Here is a 21,372-nt window from a genome sequence, read left to right as displayed (position 1 = left end):
GTTAGAATGTGATTCAGATTATGTGCCTGATCAGGGAAATCGGAGGGAGTAGAAACCCCCTTTACACTCCTACATGGGCTACCCAGACCTTGGAGTAGGACACCTAGGAGTAACTGAGGCTACTTGCTCACAAACTGCCTTCCTGGAGCATGGGGGAGTTAGGGGACTGGGCACAACCTCGGTTTCACCCTCTGGTGGCCGAGCACAGTGACTGAGGCAGTACAGCAGTGTGAGTGTAGCAGTCTATTCCTGGTGCAGGAATCTTATGCACCCCCACTTCAGGGCTGCACATGAAGTCACAATCCAGTGATGCCTGGTGATTTGCGGTGCAATTTCTAATTCCTCAGTCAGTAGCTGATGCGTCCCCAATCACCCTTATTATAATTATTATTACTATTAATTACAATTCATTGTCTTTCAGCTTCTTCTGCTGTCGCCCAGGCAATGCATTGATAGCACCATGGATGTTCCTGGCTGCTCTCACAGCAGATTTCATAGAAGTTTCGATCCAGGCGTGAGGCTGGGCTGTGTGTTCTCCTGAAAAATGGACCCTCCCTTCATTCTGAAACAAAGCCTTGGAGTAGTCGACAAACTGGTACGGGGTGAATGAAACATATCCTCCCATTGAATATTTGTCCAGGCCCCATTTCTTGATCACGTGTTTATTGCAAACCTTCCGGATATAATTCTTGGGCACTTGGTGGATTTCTGCCAGGTCCTCCATCACCACATCAACACACTTTTCGTCATCGAGGGGAACGAAGAATTCAGCATCATCCACCCAGGTGTAGGAAGCCAGGATTGACCCCGCCCCACTGGGGAAATTGTGGCCAGGGTAGTAGATGACTCTGGAGGGGCGATCAGTGATTGACCTCCCGTTATAGATTCCATCCTTCTCCCAGAATTTTTCAGAACAGATCAAAAAAATCTTAGTGGCTCTTGCATAGTGAATAGCGCGCAGGGCATGGGTCTTTTCAGCAGAAAGAGGTGGAGAAAATTTAATGAGCCGTGTGGCTTTTGCTGTGGCCGTGACAAGGACATAGTCGGCCGTCACAGATAAGGGGAATGAGGTGTGTGGCCTGCGGTAAAACACTTTCACTTGGTCATCATCTTGTAGTATCTTCACTACCGGGGAGTTAAATATAACGCCCCCGTGAATATCCTGGTAGAAAGCCTGCGGAAGCTGATCGAATCCCCCCGTGATCTCATCGAATCTGAAAGAAAGGTGAGGAAAAGATGACAGTCAAACAGTTACACCCTCTAACCACAGTTATCTGAGAGAATGTCACAGGAGTAATAAGCAGAGCTTGCATAATGGGAGAGAGAATCTAGCCCCCAGTGACTGTACAAGTGTTTTATTAGAGCCGAATGCTAGGTCTGCAGTAATTAAGCTTAAGGCCAACTCTCAGTTTAAAGCTTGACTCTTCTAAACATTCTAAAATCCTCATGGTTCTCAGACTGCCTTGGAATTAGGTGTGCCTCATGGGGGTGCTGGGTGGAATTAGTGAGCCATGATTTGGGATCATTTGACCAAGGGCTTCCTGAAATACGACACAGCTATGGTCTAATATGCCCATTAACCATACTCACACTATGGAGTTAATTATTGAATTCCATCAGAACTCACACAGTTAGTAGCTGTGGACACTTTCAGTAACGCCCAGCTCATCTCCTGTGAAAGTGTCCCCAGCCTTTCATGGCTATAGTTCTATAGTAATGAACACCTACCCTCTATGACAATTCAGACCATTAGTGCCTACTTCAGAGAAGGCAGCCAGCTGTACTGCTAGATGGGATGACAAATGGATGAGATAGTAGGAGGTTGACAGACAAATAGATGTATTGAATAATGGATGGATACCTAGACAGGTCATACCATAGACACATTGTGCTTCCTCTTACAAAGCAAGTAAATAAAGATACTTTTCTACTCACCTCTTCTCAGAGAAGGTGGAAAAGACCATAACAGAGTAAAGAAATGACAAGTGGAATAGACCATCTTCATTCATCACGTCACCAATCATATCAATGGCTCCTCTACTTAAATTTCCTTCTTTAATCAAATACTCCTGGGTGGGGAAGAGCAGAGACAGTGGAAGGCACATGCATATTATATCCCCATTGAGAAATGACAGTCAAAGGGATATTTCATTTCAAATGAACACAGGAATTATTCAACATCCATGAGGTGTCAGACCCATTCACTACCCTCCAGTGTGATTTGTCTTCTTCCTCATTACCAATCATTGAAGTAAGGCTGATGCTCACATTCAAGACCCGATCCCTCATCCCTTTTGAGTCACTGGGCTAAAGCCTGACCCGAGTGAAGTCAATCAGAGCTTTGCCATTGACTTCAATGGGGCCAGGATTCACCCAAAGTGTCCCTACCAAGATATCATTGTATTTGATTAAAGAACCATGGTCCAGACCAAATCTCCTGTGGGGTGAAAATAATGATGGGCAGGGCCACAGAGGTAGGTTATCTCATTGAAATAACTGTGGATGAAGATTCAAGCCATGGCTACACTTGCAGATGTAGAGCACTTTGAGTTAAATCATCCTTCAGAGAGCGCAGTAGGGAAAGCGCTGCAGTCTGTCCACACTGACAGCTTCAAGCGCAGTGGCATGGCCACATTTGTGGCACTTGCAGCGGCATTGGGAGCGGTGCATTGTGGGCAGCTATCCCTGCATGCAAGTGGCTGCAACGTGCTTTTCAAATGGGGGGTGGGAGGGGAGAGTGTGACAGGGAGTGTGTTGTGTGTATGTCGGGGGAGAGAGAGTGGGTTTTGGGCAGTCTGAGAGCATGTCAGCATGCTGTCTTGTAAGTTCAGACAGCAGTAGACCCCCCTCCTCCCACACCTCTCTCTCTCACACACAGCATTTCACAGTAATGGTTGCTTTGTCTTGGAGCAGATAAGCAGCCGGCTGCCAGAAACGGAGCTTTCAAAGAGCATTTCCGCATTCCTACAGCCGATTCCAAACAATGACAAGAGTGGCCACTTGACTTAAGGGGATTATGGGATGTTTACAGAGGCTGATCAGAGCGCAGTAAAGCAACACCTCGTTCACACTGGTGCTGCGGTACTCCAGCGAGGGTGCAGCAAACATTATTCCACTCGCCAAGGTGGAGTACCAGCAGCGCTGTACCCACGGAGTCAGAGTGCTCTACATGCCTTGCCAGTGTGGACGGGTAGTGAGCTAGTGTGCCCAGGGCTCCTTTATTGTGCTGTAACTTGCAAGGATAGCCAAGTCCTCATAGCTGGACGTCACACAGTGAGTTGGGGTGGGAAAAAGAGATGCCAAGTTGGTTGCACAGGACTGGAATAGGGTCGTGTCTTCATGACACACACACTGGGAGTATGGGAGCACCGAGACCGCTCACTTTCTATGGGTTGGAGTTTTGGTTAGGGAGAAGCAGAGATAACATGGGTCCACATCCCTGCCCTTCTCCTGCCAGAAGGCAGAGCCAGGAAGACCCAAGGGGGAAATATGAGGTGTCCCAGGAAGACCCATGAAGTGAGTGTGCCAACTCTGCCGGGCCAGGATCTTTAGGAGGGTTCTGATGCATTATCTCCTACCATGGACTGTGTGCACCTGGCAAGATCTATCCCACAAGGAGTTCCATTGGCTAATGTGATGAAAGATTTAGAAAATTGGCACCTTTAGATTTAAAGATACTGGAATGCCAGCTTCAATTACCTTGGTGGAAAAGGAGTCATATTTCTCTTTCAGAGCACTGCAGTCTGTGGTCACCTGGGGAGCAAACAAGAAAACAGTCATTTGTTTCATGCTGATGGCTTTACCTTTAAAGTTTATTATTTTCCCTGTATGTGACAATGTACTTATAGGGCATAGGCATAAGGGGGGCAGGACATGACATGACTGTCCAGCTGAAAGAGCTGTTAACAAAATCTTTTTAATAGTGCTCTTGTTTTCAGCTCCTACAGTTCCCCAGCTGACTGAACTGCCTTCACTGAGACAGTCTAAACAACAAAAATAAATAGACTAAATGTAAAATTTTCAAAAGTGACTATAGGGCCTAACTCCCCTTTCCAGAAGTGACTTAGGTACTTAAGAGCCAGATTTTCAAAGGTATTTAGACATCTAAAGATGCAGGTAGGCAGCTACATGGATTTCCAAAGCACCTAAGTGCCTAAATCTCATTGAATATTATGGGCTAGATTCACAATGGGACTTAGGTATTGCAATACTCAGCATCAAAATGCCTAACTTTCTGCTGTCTGGAAAACTGCTAGGATCCACAATGCCTGAGTCATGCGCTCAAGCTCTCTACAACGAATACCGCGGTCTAACCACTGAAGAATGGAATCCACAAAAGCCAGCGCACGGAGCCACCTAAGCCAGCCAATGGGAGACACCAAGGAGAGTGATGTGTCTTAAGCCCCCCCCCCACCATTTTAGGGAGTTCAGAACCTATCTCTGCTTGGGATTCTAAGCCGTGAGCTCTTCCCACCTACAGCATTTCTAGCAAGCAGCAGCAGTACTGCCCTCATAGCTTTTACCCCAGTGGTTAGTGGATTTCCACAATGTGGGAGGTCACCGGTTCAAGTTCCCCTCTAGCTGATAAGGAAGAGTCTCGCACCTCACACGTGAGTGTCTCATGGGGCCTCCCTTAGTCTCTCCTGTTAAAGCTGTTCCAGTTTGTATAAATAATCAGTGGAGCAGGGGGATTGGATTCTGGGTCTCCCACATGGATGTCCTACCCACTAGACCAGTGGCTCTTAACCTTTCCAGACTACTGTACCCATAGGTGCTGTGGGTGCTGCTGCACCCCCTGGCTTGAAGTGGTTTCCATTATATAGAGGGTTTACAGTTTGGTTCAATGGCTCTCAGCACCCCCACTATACAAATTGTCCCAGCAACCCTGACGGTACCCCTTGCAGGAGGCTGATTTGTCTTGCATACCCCCAATTTTCACCTCATTTGAAAACAACTTGCTTACAAAATCAGACCTAAAAATGCAAAAGTGTCACAGCACGCTATTACTGAAAAATTGCTGACTTTCTTATTTTTACCCTATAATTATAAAATAAATCAACTGGAATATAAATATTACACTTACATTTCAGTGTGCAGTACATAGAGCTGTATAAACAAGTCATTGTCTGTATGAAATTTTAGTTTGTTCTGTCTTCGCTAGTGCTTTTTATGTAGCCTGTTGTAAAACTAGGCAAATATCTAGATGTGTTGATGTACCCTCCGGAAGACCTCTGCTTACCCCCAGGGGTACATGTACCTAGGGTGACCAGATAGCAAGTGTGAAAAATTGGGACAGGGGATGGGGGTAACAGGCACCTGTATAAGACCAAGCCCCAAATAGCAGGGCTGTTTCTATAAAATAGGGACATCTGGTCACCCTCCACATACCCCTGGTTGAGAACCACTGCACTGGACTACAGAGTCATTCTCACTCTATCACTCTGGTAGCATCTATGTCCCTTTCTGAATCTAGCCCCACGTGCCTCTCTGCATTCTTTAGACAGTAAATACCTTTGAAAATCTGTCATTTAAGAGTATTTCTACACTGCAATAAAACACCGGCAACTGGCCCGTCTCAGTTGACTCGGGCTCATGGAGTTCAGGCTGCAGGGCTATAAAATTGCAGTGTAGATTTTGGGCAGCCCAAGCCCAAATGTTTACACTGCAATTTTGTATCCCCATGAGCCCAAGTCAGCAGACACTGGTGTTTTATTGCAGTGTAGACACACCCTAAGTCTCATGCATTCAGCTGTAATTTAGCAATTTTGTGTGTGTGTGTAAATCGACAAAGAAAACTAGGGAAACTCTCAGAAGCGAGAAGCTGCCACCTATTCAAATGAACAGATCTCTAACAGTAGTTAACTTCAAATTTTCAACAACCAAACAAATTGGCACCTGGTTAGCCTACCACGGGCATGAGCTGCCACACTGCGAAGACAAGAGGCTGTCCCCTTAATGGTGCTACATTCACCCATGTGTATCGCTAGGACTTCCAAAGGCACGTTCCATGGTTCTTTGTGGTGCAGTAGGCAAAGCCACTTTATATTTCATCCCTGGAACTTGTTTGTCCTCCTGAGCATCGCCACCCAGGGGGAATTGTGGGAAGGCACTGGAGGCCTATCAGCACTCAAGGGTTTTATCCTCCATCTTCACTGCACAGTGGGTGGGTTACTAGTGCAAGTGAAAGCAAAGTCCAGGCTCCAATGTGCAATGAGTCTGGGCTGAAAACACCACTAAGTTTGAGGGGTTTAGGGCCAACACACAAGTGAGAATCCAGGTTAACTCTTTAGTGAGAACATACCCACAGTTCACGAATCCTTTCCACAACACACATACCTTATCCAGTGTCTGATTATAAAGCTCACTAGCAGATTTTCCTCTTTCTGTGGGAAGCACGGGGTATTGCAATATATCAGGGTTTCGGTCTACCTCTCCAGCTCTTGCCCTGATGTTGTTAACGAAATACCAGCCCTTGTCATTACTATTATAGAATGGGTTCAGTTTCAGTTTCAGTTTTTTAATAAATTCACGCACAAGCCTAAAGAAAAGGGAAAGAGGGGGGAAAAAAGAGAAAATTTCAAAAATGTGAAAGAAAGTTATATGATTGCATATGATCCTCTAACCCAAATGCCATGATCCTACCTATGTAACTGAAATAATTTGTGTGTAATGACTCCAGACCCACACTTTACCGAAAGTCAATCATGCAGCTGGTGCTGGTCGCTTTTTTTAGTTGTGAAAACTTTTGAAATACGGAAGTTATTTCAATTTGGCATCATTCGCATCAGACTCATTTTCATAAGTTTTTTAATATAAAATATCAAAAAGTATATTTACTGCAAACCCTATTTTGCAGAAAATGAAACACTTTGGTAACCATTTCTGTAACGCTTGTAAATAAGTTTACAATACAAATTTTAGTGAAATGAAAAATTTTGCTCAAACCTAAAAAAAAGTTGAAAATTTGCAAAACAGTTTACATTTGGAAAAATGCCATTTTTTTCCAATGAAAACTACTTTTTGCTTGAGAAATTTAGACCATCCCTCCCAGCATTGTCTGCTCCCTGAACAGTACCATCGACTTCCAGGATAACCGATGAGCAAGCATTACTTCTACTAATTGTAAAATCAGACTTTTCCTTGATTATTACGAGAGACATGATAGCAAAAGCTGCCCATTCCTAACATTCGTAACAGGAAACAAACAAACAAACAGGCTGGTGATACAGATGCACCTTTAACAATGCTCCTGGTTAGTATAGATGCACAGATTGAATTTAGGGTCCTGTGGATTTAAAACAAACCCCACTAGTACTTGAGCTAAAGAACCAGATGGAGCTGTCTAAAGGTAGTAGTAGACTCATATATAGAGCTGATTGGACAAATGGACATTTTATTCTGTGGGAAATGTCAAAATAACAGATTTTGACATTATTTCCATCCCAAACTGGGATGAAAAATGCCGAACCATGTCTCTTCGGAAATGTCAAAACATGTTTGTGTAAGTGGAGTTGTGACCTGGCTCATGGGGTTGCAGGGCCACTCACTCAGATTTGGCCTAACCGGACTCCCATCATCATGATAGATGGGCCAGACCTGAGTGGGACTGGGATCCCAGAGGTTGCAGTGTCTGGAGCAGGGAGGTGAGCCCAGCCAGCCCCATGGGACAGAAGCTGCTACGTGACCTTTTGAAACATTCAAAGGTGGTCTGGAACTTCAAGGTGCATATACACCTCTTTCCTTTGATAATACACACGGGCGGATTCAGAACCAGATCTCCTCATATCACAACCACAGCTCTATGATGCTCCTGAAATGAATCCCCAGGCCTCCTCAGCAGGGCTGTCCCTACCAATTATGGTGCCCAAAGAAGCCCGAGCACCTGCTTCCCCACCCTACCCCCCACCCCGGCAGAGGGTCTGGGCTGCACTCAAGGCCAGTGGGGACGCAGAGGCAGGAGCTGTGGGGGGACGCTTTGTGGGGCCTCACAGGCCCAGAGCGGCCCAGGGGATTAGCGGGGGGCCTGGCACTGGGAGCAGGAAGCGGAACAACCTGGACCCAGCCTGCTCCCCTCCCCCTGCCTCAGCCATGTCACTTGGGGGAGGGGGTTTGGAGGAAGGGGTCCATAAAATTTGAGGCAATTTGGTGCCCCAAATTTTGTGGTGCCCTACGCAGCTGCTTATTCTGCATCTACCTAAGGATGGCCCTGCTCCTCAGGTCGCAATCACCGCTTTTCCAACCTGCTCCAACATATTCCTCCACCATTACAATACAGCTACACCTAACACAGTGAATGCAGCTGGCGTGTGTGCAGCTACTGCCCAGTAAGTATAGTAGGGCTGAGTTCCATTTCCGTGGGCATTTACTTTCAATATTTTCTGGTTTCCAGATGGTTTGAGTTTTGCAGAACTCAATGTTTTGGGAGGGCAAGAGCAATCACAGGGCAACGTCAATGCTGTGTTCACAAGTTTTTTGCTGTTTAATTATAAAACTTATCCTGAGTCCCATTTCTTTCAATAAGCAATATGGGCCCAGAAAATTGGACCTACGTGGTTACCAGCTGGTCAGTCTTGAGTCCCCGACAGTCTGAAACCCTGACTAGCTCCAACTAATAAATATTCAGAAAGCCCTTTGAAAAAATCCATAATACAAAAATAGCACATTTTACAAAGAAGGTATGAAAGGAATCATGGCTGGAAGGTGGCAATTCTGGGCTTTCCATGGGGCCAGAGCAGTGGCAGCTTGGTATTTTATATGATAAGGTCCAAACCTTCCAATGTGTGGGGGGTTTTGTAAGCTCAACCTTAACTGTTGATTTCCTGGATTATAAACTGGTGTTGTTTTGCTGACTGAAGTGTTCTAGGTTTTGCCCTTCATTTACTGATACATGCTCCCAGTCGTAACTTCACTTTACCTCGCCATTGTGGTGTAGTTGCATAGTCCAAGAACATACCTGGGACCTAATTATGACTCTAATATCCAGTTCCCCATTTGCTGCGGGGATGGGGTGGGGAATTAATCTGGGCCAGCCCTAAACCCTGTGTCTTTTAGGCTGCTTGAGCGACTTCTGACCACCTACTCTCAGCTCACCTATGCAGGAAAAGTGACAACTCCATGGAGATTTCTTTCCCCTCTGCACACAGACTGACAACTTGATGTCATGTAGTAAAGGAGCATTTTAACCTATTCAAATCTGAGCCTTTAATGAGTCCCGCCACCCTCAGGAATTATCATAAAAGTTTTAAAAATAGGGCTTCCCCTATTCTGAACAAGATTGGTGGCTGAAGAGGGATAACAGAATACTACCTGTGATGTGCTGGCAACCGCATGGCTCCCAACTCCACATACCAATCTTGTTCTCTGTGGGTCACGATGCGTCCTCCCAAGCGGTGACTGGCTTCCAGAATGAGAACCTGGGAACAAAACACAAATTATGATTTTCAATCCCTTGCCGGTACCTGGTGACTGTATCAGTGGTTCTCAAACTGGGGGTCGTACACGGGCAGCGGGTATCACAGGCTGGGGAAGGCTGTGCCTCCATAAACAGCTTGGTGTGGTCCCACCCACGATCCACCTCCAGTCCCCCTCTTGCAGTTCCCAGTGCTCTGCCCCAGCCCATGCTGACTGGGACTGGGGCTCTCTGGCCTGCCACGGGGGCTTGGAGCAGCTGGTGCTGGGGCTGAGCTGGCTGCCCGTTGCTCAGACTGCGCTGTCCAGTGCTTTGGGGCTGAGGGTGCTGCTGCTGCATCACCTGGCTGCCCCGGGGCTGCGGTGGGGGTGCTCTGGGCTCCTGCTGGGGAGCGGCGCAAAAGGAGAGGGGCAGGACCTTGGACAGAAGGGGAGGGGCCAGGGGGTAGCCTCCCCCAATGGCCAGGTCACTAGCTGCCTCAGGGGGTCGCAAGATGGTTACATGGAGGTTGCAAGCTGTCAGCTCTGTGGGGCCGACAGCCCCAAGTCCCATTAAATTAAATTAACCCCCCATTTTTTATTTATAAGGGGGAGGTCACACTCAGAGTCTTGATGTGCGAAAGGGGTCACAAATACGAAAAGTTTGAAAACCTCTACTGTATATTTCTCTCTTGAACGATAACGATAGATTTATCCCCTGTCATTTCTATTGCAAACGGTCACCACACAAGGAAAACGCTTATTTTATAAAAGTAATTTTGGTCAATTTATGGACGCGCTCTGTCCTTGATTCGGGAACCCATGTAAACATGTCCTTAAGATGAATCTGAACTCCATGGGACTGAAGGATGTGCTTAAAGTTAAGAATGTACTCAAGCATTCTTCCTGAATAGAGATATATTCCTGAATTGGGAATCTCAAGAAACAGATTCTAATATGGAAGATGTTATCCTTTCCCATGTATTACAGAAAACCGGTTTTCAGTGAGAGAGTCTTTAATGCAACAACTAAGCCCTTCTAATATAAGTGCCCAAGCAATCTCTGTTGACTTTGCAGCTCTGGGGGCTGTATTTCTTGGGTGATCCTAAGAGGGGGAGTAGCGGATATATGGGCTATGGGTAGGGATAATGGATTCCAGTCTTTCTCAAGGCCCACAGGCAAGCCAAGAGAGTAGCACCTTCAATGGAAAAACAATATAAAACAAAACAAAGAAAAAGAGCAAAGGTCAAAGTTAAGGTTGTTGTGAGATAGTTAATATGAATTTTCACATGTATAGAATTTTGTTAGAAAGACATGAACCTTTGAGAATATTCCCTTAACTAATCACCACTTCCATTAAATGTAGCGATTGGGATTTTTTTAACTGCAACATTTTTGGTATTTAAGTTTTCTTATGGTAATGTTATTAATACTGTGGCAGCCTTAACTTTAAGTTAATTAACTTTGTTTTCCTGGAAATGGCAATAATAATATACTGCACTATGCTTTCTTGGTTCCTTCCTTTCACAGTTAGTTTACTTAAGTTCACCTTGTTTTATTCTTCAGCATTCTCTATTCTATGAAAAAGAAGTAATAAGACCATTTCAAGGGAGCACTGACTCCCTGGCCTGTCTCTGGCTCCTCTCAGTTAATAGAATTACCCGTGAGCAGTGGGTGAAGCTTCCCCTTGGGGAGGCTGGCCCCCTGCCCCACCTTTTCTGGTTGAGGCCACACCCCCAGTAGCTGCTTTCAGCCCCCCCCTTGCCCCTGTGGCCCTGGCCAGGACAGGGGGCTGAGAGCTCAGCATCTCTCACCAACAGCCAGGAGACAGCTGAGAGCTCGGCCCCAGCCAGGGTCAAGCTCTCAGCCCCAGCCAGGACTGCGCCTTCCCCTGCAGCCCTGCCCCCACTCTGCATCTTCCCCCCGAGGGCCCACACCCACTTGTTCCTTTCCCCCCCACCCCCACTGTGACCCTGAGACCAAAAAAGCTTGTGCTGCAGCGGGGAGCAAGAGCCTCTCCAGCCCTGGGGTCGTGGTGGGGGAAATTTTTCCAGGGGCCCTAAATTGTTTGGGGGCCCCTGGGCACGGGCCCTGTGGACCCGTGTGGGAATCCACCACTGCCCATCCCATCCCGTCCCCCCCGCCCAGTGATGCGAGGTTTGGGGAGTCTTAGCCTCCCACAGCCTCCATTACATGCTGCCCGTGGAATTACCTTACAACCAGCATCTTTCAACAGTTTGGCAGCTGTGAGTCCACTGATTCCTGCCCCAACGATCACCACCTTCTTTGAACGACACCCGTTTTCCAGTCCATTTCTGGCAATAGCCACCAGTTCTTCATAGTCCGGGTCAATGAAGCATTCTTCCCACTTCGTCTCTATGCCAGGGAGAATCTGTAAACTTGGGACTAGCACCAGGAGGAAGGTCTGGAGGAGTACTAGAGAGAAAGAGATGGAAAGAAAACAGATGATACAAATGGTGAAGCAAACTCATTCTCTTAGACCACAGAGCTCAGTAATGTCACTGATATGATCCATCTGAGCTCTAGGGAGAGGCTAAGAGTCTCAGCTGTGGAGCTCAGCTATATTAACAAGCAAGGAATTTTATTATGGTCAAATGCAGTGAGCATATAAGCTGAAAGCAGCAAAGGGAATACTCAGATCCTCACAGTTGTCTTGTAAACTGTAAAATATCACATGGACTATTCAAACAACAATCTACCGTTAAGGGTCCTGGCCCCACCCTCTCAGATACACTTAGATCTGTGTGTACCACAGGGATCTAACAATCTGGGGACTGGCCATTCTCTGAGGGAATGGTGCAGGAGAAAATCTTGTATTGTGGACAATTTTCAGAGTAACAGCCGTGTTAGTCTGTATTTGCAAAAAGAAAAGGAGTACTTGTGGTACCTTAGAGACTAACCAATTTATTTGAGCATAAGCTTTCGTGAGCTACAGCTCACTTCATCGGATGCATACTGTGGAAAGTGTAGAAGATCTTTTTATACATACAAAGCATGAAAAAATACCTCCCCCCACCCCACTCTCCTGCTGGTAATAGCTTATCTAAAGTGATCACTCTCCTTACAATGTGTATGATAATCAAGTTGGGCCATTTCCAGCACAAATCCAGGTTTTCTCGCCCCCCCACCTCCCCCCCCCACACACACAAACCCACTCTCCTGTTGGTAATAGCTTATCTAAAGTGACCACTCTCCTTACAATGTGTATGATAATCAAGGTGGGCCATTTCCAGCACAAATCCAGGGTTTAACAAGAATGTATGGGAGGGGGTAGGAAAAAACAAGGGGAAATAGGTTACCTTGCATAATGACTTAGCCACTCCCAGTGTCTGTTCAAGCCTAAGTTAATTGTATCCAATTTGCAAATGAATTCCAATTCAGCAGTCTCTCGCTGGAGTCTGGATTTGAAGTTTTTCTGTTGTAATATCACAACTTTCATGTCTGTAATTGCGTGACCAGAGAGATTGAAGTGTTCTCGGCTGGTTTATGAATGTTATAATTCTTGACATCTGATTTGTGTCCATTTATTCTTTTAAGTAGAGACTGTCCAGTTTGACCAATGTACATGGCAGAGGGGCATTGCTGGCACATGATGGCATATATCACATTGGTGGATGTGCAGGTGAACGACATCTTCATCATCTGGACCCATGGAAAAGAAGCCCTTGAGGAATTCCACCATGATTTCAACAATTTCCATCCCACCATCAACCTCAGCCTGGTCCAGTCCACACAAGAGATCCACTTCCTGGACACTACAGTGCTAATAAACGATGGTCACATAAACACCACCCTATACCGGAAACCTACTGACCGCTATTCCTACCTACATGCCTCCAGCTTTCACCCTGCCCACACCACACGATCCATTGTCTACAGCCAAGCTCTGCGATACAACCGCATTTGCTCCAACCCCTCAGACAGAGACAAACACCTACAAGATCTCTATCAAGCATTCTTACAACTACAATACCCACCTGCGGAAGTGAAGAAATAGATTGATAGAGCCAGAAGAGTTCCCAGAAGTCACCTACTACAGGACAGGCCTAACAAAGAAAATAACAGAACGCCACTAGCCGTCATCTTCAGCCCCCAACTAAAACCCCTCCAACGCATTATTAAGGATCTACAACCTATCCTGAAGGATGACCCATCACTCTCACAAATCTTGGGAGACAGGCCAGTCCTTGCCTACAGACAGCCCCCCAACCTGAAGCATACTCAGCAGCAACCACATACCACACAACAGAACCACTAACCCAGGAACCTATCCTTGCAACAAAGCCCGTTGCCAACTGTGCCCACATATCTATTCAGGGGACACCATCACAGGGCCTAATAACATCAGCCACACTATCAGAGGCTCGTTCACCTGCACATCCACAAATGTGATATATGCCATCATGTGCCAGCAATGCCCCTCTGCCATGTACATTGGTCAAACTGGACAGTCTCTACGTAAAAGAATAAATGGACACAAATCAAATGTCAAGAATTATAACATTCATAAACCAGTCGGAGAACACTTCAATCTCTCTGGTCACGCGATTACAGACATGAAAGTTGTGATATTACAACAGAAAAACTTCAAATCCAGACTCCAGCGAGAGACTGCTGAATTGGAATTCATTTGCAAATTGGATACAATTAACTTAGGCTTGAATAGAGACTGGGAGTGGCTAAGTCATTATGCAAGGTAACCTATTTCCCCTTGTTTTTTCCTAACCCCCCCCATACGTTCTTGTTAAACCCTGGATTTGTGCTGGAAATGGCCCACCTTGATTATCATACACATTGTAAGGAGAGTGGTCACTTTAGATAAGCTATTACCAACAGGAGAGTGGGTTTGTGTGTGGGGAGGGGGCGAGAAAACCTGGATTTGTGCTGGAAATGGCCCAACTTGATTATTATACACATTGTAAGGAGAGTGATCACTTTAGATAAGCTATTACCAGCAGGAGAGTGGGGTGGGGGGAGGTATTTTTTCATGCTTTGTATGTATAAAAAGATCTTCTACACTTTCCACAGTATGCATCCGATGAAGTGAGCTGTAGCTCACAAAAGCTTATGCTCAAATAAATTGGTTAGTCTCTAAGGTGCCACAAGTACTCCTTTTCTTATTGTGGAAAATGTGACTCTGAATGAGGTCTTCAAGATTTGGACTCATGAGCTGAATTGAGGGACCTAACCAGAGTCTGCTTTATGTCATTCAAAAACTCAGTTATGTTGTTTCTTTCCATTAGTCAAGATAAATTTTTGTTTTTTCCATGATTCTCCCCTCATTGAATGTGAAGGTGCTGCCTCTTCTGTTGAGCACAACTATGGAAGTGTCAGAAGGAGAACCACATGGTTCATCACATAATCAATTCCCAATCCATTTAGAGCTTTAAAAGATCAATTTAACCATCTAAATTCTATTGTAGGGTTCAGAGCAACCTTAGCAGCACTCACACCACCCTTCCTTCCCATGCTAATGTAGGTAGCATTGCTTGGTAAAAAGGGGGTTAACTTTAAGAACGTGATGCCTTTGTAAAAAGGCAAATGTCATTAACTGGAGTGTTGTATGTGTGACACGGGAGGCAACTCCTCTGCTCTACTTGGCTCAGTAGCCTCTTCTGGAGTACCGTGTCCAGTCTGAGGTACTACAGTCCAAAGGAGAGCAATAACAATGATAAGAGGTTTAGGAAACATGAGGTAAGAACACAAGAATGGTCAGACTGGGTCAGACCAAAGGTACATCTAGCCCAGTATCCTGTCTTCCGACTGTGGCCAATGCCAGGTGCCCCAGAGGGAATGAACAGAACAGGGCAATCATCAGGTGATCCATCCCTTGTCCCCCATTCCCAGATCCTGGCAAATAGAGGCTAGAGACACCATCCCTGTCCATCCTGGCTAATAGCCATTGATGGACCTATCCTCCATGAACTTATCTAGTTCTTTTTTGAACCCTGTTATAGTCTTGGCCTTCACAACATCCTCTGGCAAGGAGTTCCACTGGTTGACTAGCTAAGAGGAAAGGTTGAAGGAATTGGGCATCTTTAGTCTGGAGAACAGAAGACTGAAGGGGGACATGATAACCATCTTCAAATATGTAAAAGATTGTTATCCACGGGATGATGGCCATTGTTCTCCACATCCACCAAGGGAAGGACAAGAAGTAATTAGCTTAATTTGCAGCAACTGAGATTTAGCTTAGATATTTGGGGAAAATGTGTAACTGTAAGGATAGTTAAGCACTGGAACAGGTTATCTATGTGGAATCTCCATCATTGGAGGTTTTTAAGAACAAGTTAGACAAACACCTGTCAGGGATGGTCTAGGTTTATTTGTTCCTGTCTCAGCACAGGAGGATGGACTAGATAACCTCTTGAGATCCCTTTCAGCCCTACTGTTCTATGTTTTCTATGACAAAGTAGAGCATCTCTGAGCCTCCTTTAATTTTCACCAGTGACCGGTCTGGCAGACAGAGAGCCCCCAGATCATGGAGGCAAAAAGCTACTTTTTCTCACACACCTGACCAAGCTACACTCAATCCAAGCTTTGACTCAGCCCAAAAACTAAGCCTCTAATGATATGGAGGCCTATGTTTCAAGTTTGGGGACATAGTTTGGGTCCCATTTCTAGTACAAAATGGACCTGTGTACAAACAGATCTGGGAACAAACTTATTCTAACTTTGTTCCCAACATGGTAGTAACTGTACTGTAGACAAAGCCTTGTAGGTTGGGGAGAGAAATCCAAATTCCAAGAACCTTTCTGGAGAAACGAAAAATAATTTTAAAAGTACAAAGTGTAATTTTTCCTGGTATGGAAGAATAAGACACTATTTTTCCCCTAAAATCCAGTATTGTCTGCCCTTTAAATTCCCAACTCTATCTGAGGCCAAAGCCATATATTTCAGAATCTCTGAAAGTAACCTGAGTGCAACACCCATCCCATCTTTTGAAATCAGAAATTGCTTATGATCACCACAACCAGAAACATGTTTATGTAATGCATTTTCATAGGTGAAACCAGGAAGGTGTAAATTGAAGGCATTGATGCTCTCAATAATTACTATGTTCTTCTTCCTCTGTAATTATCTACATCTTTTGCATGTTCTGTATATGATACGCTAAGATTTCCAAAGGGATGCGTGGGCTGGAGATAGGAGTGCCACACCCGCTGTTTTTGCAATTAAACTACAGAACAGGAAATACTCTCTGTAGGTTAATTTCCATGGAGCTACATGCCAAACAGAGATTAATTTGCAAAGGGTAGATCTAGCAACAGGTTAGGAAGGATAATCACTTCCAAAGCTCATCTGGGGGCATGAGAACAATTTAGGGTGGAATTCATCCTGGGTCAGAAAAGGTCCTACACACCACATGAGTTCCATGCTCCAGGGTCAGTTCCTGAAAACTACAGCTGTGTTGAGAAGGGTGTGGAACACTCTACACTGCACGGAGCTCCTGGAGGAATCATAGACGTGTAGGATTGAAAGGGACCGCGAGAGGTCTTTTAGTCCAGTCCCCTGCACTCAAGGCAGGACGGAGCCCTGGTCTACACTACAAGTTTAGGTCGAATTTAGCAGCATTAGATCGATTTAACCCTGCACCCATCCACACAATGAAGCCATTTACTTTGACTTAAAGGGCTCTTAAAATCGATTTCTGTACTCCTCCCCTGATGAGGGGATTAGCGCTGAAATTGACCTTTCCGGGTCGAATTTGGGGTAGTGTGGTCGCAATTCTATGGTATTGGCCTCCGGGAGCTATCCCAGAGTGCTCCACTGTGAAGCACAGAGGCTATAACAGGGACCCACAGCAGTGCCACGTGAAACTTAAGGAGCTCAGGCAAGCCTACCAAGAAAACAGAGAGGCAAACGGCTGCTCGGGGTCAGAGCCCCAGACATGCCGCTTCTATGATGAGCTGCATGCCATTCTAGGGGTGCAGCCACCACTACCCCATCCCTGTGCTTTGACTCCGTCAATGGATTATCACACAACAGGGATGCTCATTTTGGGGAAGAGGAAGATGATGATGAGGAGGAGGAGGTTGAAGATAGCACACAGCAAGCAAGTGGAGAAACCATTTTCCCCAAGAGCCAGGAACTGTTTCTCACCCTGGACCTGGAGCCAGTACCCCCCGAATCCACCCAAGGCAGGCTCCCAGACCCACCAGGTGGAGAAGGGACCTCTGGTTAGTGTACCTTTGTAAATATAATACATGGTTTAAAAGCAAGCGTGTTTAATGATTAATTTGCAGCCAGTACAGCTACTGGAAAAGTCTGTTAACATGTCTGGGGATGGAGCGGAAATCCTCCAGGGACATCTACATAAAGCTCTCCTGGATGTACTCCCAAAGCCTTTGCAAAAGGTTTCTGGGGAGGGCAGCCTTATTCCGTCCTCCATGGTAGGACACTTTACCACGCCAGGCCAGTAGCACGTAGTCTGGAGTCATTGCATAACAAAGCATGGGAGCGTATGGTCCCAGTCTTTGCTGGCATTCAAGCAACATCCGTTCTTTATCTCTTTGTGTTATCCTCTGGAGAGAGATATCATTCATGGTCATCTGGTTGAAATAGGGTAACTTTATTAAGGGGACATTCAGAGGTGGCCGTTCCCACTGGGCTGTTTGCTTGTGGCTGAACAGAAATCTTCCCCGCTTTTAGCCACGTGGTGGGGGGAGGGGTGAAGCGATCATCCCAGAGAATTTGGGGGGGGGGGGTAGTTAGTTGGGATTGTGCTGCACATTAACCTGAAAACCACAGCCCCTCCTTTTAAATTGCCAACCCATTTTAAATGGCCAACCCAACAGCTGTTTGGTATGGAAAATGAGGGTGCTGCTGTTTGAAACCATTCCCACATGTTATGAAGTTTAAAGAAGCCAAAAGACTATGGCTTACCATGGCTGCCTGCAAGCCGAATTCTGTTGCCCGCCAGCCCTGCCTGTGTAATCTCTCGCACCAAACCGGCAGACCCTCAATACAAGAGGCAAAATGCGACCCTGTACTGAATGCACATGTGCTATGTAATGTTAATAGCAAGGTTCACCCTGAAAGAGTCGACCCATTGTTCTCTAAAATGTGTCTTTTTAACTACTACTCTCCCTCTTTTTTCCTCCTGCAGCTGCAAATGTTTCAATGCTTACATTATCATCTCCTTCCCAGAGGCTAGTGAAGATTAGAAGGCGAAAAAAACGCACTTGCGATGAAATGCTCTCTAAACTCATGCAGTCCTCCCACACTGAAAGAGCCCAGCAGAATGCTTGGAGGCAGACAAAGTTAGAGTCCAGGAGAGCACAATATGAACACGAGGACAGGTGGCGGGATGAAGATAATAAGTGATGGGTTGAAGATGATAGGTGGTGTCAGCTTGCTGACAGAAGGCAGGAGTCAATGCTGAGGCTACTGAAGGATCAAACTGATAATCTCCGGCATATGGTTGAGGCAGCATGAGCACAGACCGCCGCTACAGCCCCTGTGTAACCAACCGCCCTCCTCCCCAAGTTCCATAGCCTCCTCACCCAGACGCCCAAGAATGCCGGGGGGGGGCCCTCCAGGCACCCAACCACTCCACCCCAGAGGACTGACCAAGCAACAGAAAGCTGGCATTCAATAAGTTTTAAAGTGCAGTGTGGCCTTGTCCTTCCCTCCTCCCCCACCCCTCCCAGGTTACCTTGGCAGTTATCCCCCTATTTGTGTGATGAATTAATAAAGAATGCATGAATTTGAAGCAACAATGACTTCATTGCCTCTGCAAGCGGTAATTGAAAGGAAGAGGGGAGGGTGGTTAGCTTACAGGGAAGTAGAGTGAACCAAAGGGCAGAGGTTTTCATCAAGGAGAAACAAACAGAACTTTCACACCATAGCCTGGCCAGTCATAAAACTGGTTGTCAAAGCTTCTCTGATGCGCACCACGCCCTCCTGTGCTCTTCTAACTGCCCTGGTGTCTGGCTGCACGTAACCAGCAGCCAGGTGATTTGCCTCAATCTCCCACCCCACCACAAACGTCTCCCCCTTACTCTCACAGATATTGTGGAGCGCACAGCAAGCAGTAATAACAATGGGAATATTGGTTTTGTTGAGGTCTAACCGAGTCAGTAAACTGCACCAGCGTGCTTTTAAACGTCCAAATGCACATTCTACCACCATTCTGCACTTGCTCAGCCTGTAGTTGAACAGCTCCTGACTACTATCCAGGCTGCCTGTGTATGGCTTCATGAGCCATGGCATTAAGGGGTAGGCTGGGTCCCCACGGCTAACTATAGGCATTTCAATATCCCCAACCGTTATTTTCTGGTCTGGGAAGAAAGTCCCTTGCTGCAGCTGTTGAAGCAGACCAGAGTTCCTGAAGATGCAAGCGTCATGTACCTTTCCCGGTCATCCCACATTGATCCACGAGTGCTTGCAGCACCACTGAAAAGTACCCCTTTCGGTTTATGTACTTACTGCCTTGGTGCTCCGGTGCCAAGATAGGGATATGGGTTCCGTCTATCGCCCCACCACAGTTAGGGAATCCCATTGCAGCAAAGCCATCCACTATGACCTGCACATTTCCCAGTCACTACCCTTGATAGCAGGAGCTCAGTGATCGTGTTGGCTACTTGCACCACAGCAGCCCCCACAGTAGATTTGCCCACTCCAAATTGATTCCCAACTGACCAGTAGCTCTCTGGCATTGCAAGCTTCCACAGGGCTATCGCCACTGGCTTGTGAACTGTGAAGGCTGCTCTCATCTTGTTATTCTGGCTCTTCAGGGCAGGGGAAAGCAAGTCACAAAGTTCCATGAAAGTGCCCTTATGCATGCAAAAGTTTCACAGCCATTGGGAATTGTCCCAGACCCGCAACATTATGCTGTCCCACCAGGCTGTGCTTGTTTCCTGGGCCCAGAATCGGCATTCCAAGGGATGAACCTGCCCCATTAGCACCATGATGTCCACATTGCTGGGGCCCGTACTGTGAAAGAAGTCTGTGTCCATGTCCTCATCACTCTCCTCACCGCGCTGCCGTTGCCTACTTGCCTGCTTTTGCAGATTCTGGCTCTGGTCCTGCATATACTGCTGGATAATGCACAGCATTACGGTCATAACTGCCATGGTGATCTGAGCGGGCTCCATGCTTGCCGTGGTACGGCGTGAGCAGGAGAGCAGAGTGGCAGCAGAAGCAGCGGGTGGATGACGATGCTGACAGCAATATGGTGCCCACACGGAAAAAGGCGCAAAACGATTGTCGGCTGTTGCTTTCATGGAGGGAGGGAGGGAGTGGGGGCCTGACGACATGTACCCAGAACCACCCGCAACAATGTTTTGGGATAGCTACCCACAGTGCAACGCTCCGGAAGTCAACTCTAGCCTTGGTACTGTGGACGCACTCCGCCGACTTAATGGTCTTAAGTGGGGACACACACAATCGTCTGTATAAAATCGATTTCTAAAAACTCGACTTCTATAAATTCGACCTAATTTCGTAGTGTAGACATAGCCTAAGTATTATCTAGACCATCCCTGACAGATGTTTGTCTAACCTGCTCTTAAAAATCTCCAATGATGGAGATTTTGCAACCTCCCTAGGCCATTTATTCCAGTGCTTAACCACCTTGACAGTTAGGAAGTTTTTCCTAACATCCCACCTAAACGGCCCTTGCTGCAATTTAAGACCATTGCTTCTTGTTCTATCCTCAGCGGTTGAAGAGAACAATTTTTCTCCCTCTCCCTTATAACAACCTTTAATGTACTTGGGACGTATGTTATACATTCATTTGGGCTTTACTGATGGATTTGAAATTAATTTGCAGGCAAGTGGGAATGCTCACCCAAAGATGGAAAGAAATTTGTATCATGGTGATGGCTTCCCCCTGCGCACCCAGCAGTAATCTTTGATCAATCAAAACCCCTAACATTTGTTTCAAATCATGCCCAGCCCCACCCAGTTGTGGGGGCTGATGTACGGCTCAGTAATTCTTAAAATTGCTTTCTCCAAACT

General features: G+C 46.3%; 1 protein-coding gene across 1 annotated transcript; it reads right to left on the bottom strand.

The window, feature by feature from the left end:
* Positions 1-400: 400 nt before the first annotated feature.
* Positions 401-20,507, bottom strand: LOC141998873 (L-amino-acid oxidase-like). The gene is made up of 7 exons (XM_074971846.1): positions 20,408-20,507; positions 11,600-11,823; positions 9,307-9,413; positions 6,337-6,538; positions 3,700-3,753; positions 1,936-2,069; positions 401-1,214 (listed from the first exon to the last, which is right to left on the bottom strand). Exons 1-7 carry the CDS (start codon positions 20,505-20,507, stop codon positions 401-403), a joined length of 1,635 nt encoding a protein of 544 aa, XP_074827947.1.
* Positions 20,508-21,372: the final 865 nt, after the last annotated feature.

This window comes from Natator depressus, chromosome 14, assembly GCF_965152275.1.
Source record: "Natator depressus isolate rNatDep1 chromosome 14, rNatDep2.hap1, whole genome shotgun sequence".
NCBI classification, from domain to species: Eukaryota; Metazoa; Chordata; order Testudines; family Cheloniidae; genus Natator; species Natator depressus.
Note: the sequence above shows the minus strand (reverse complement) of the source record. Positions and strands in the feature narration are given on the sequence as shown.

Coding starts and splice junctions, on each gene's coding strand:
- LOC141998873 (XM_074971846.1), bottom strand. CDS start 20,507: ATGGAGCCCGCTCAGATCACCATGGCAGTTATGACCGTAATGCTGTGC. Junction 3,754..6,336: donor ATAATCAGACACTGGATAAG/GTATGTGTGTTG, acceptor TTTGCTCCCCAG/GTGACCACAGACTGCAGTGC. Junction 2,070..3,699: donor ATGACTCCTTTTCCACCAAG/GTAATTGAAGCT, acceptor TTCCCCACCCAG/GAGTATTTGATTAAAGAAGG.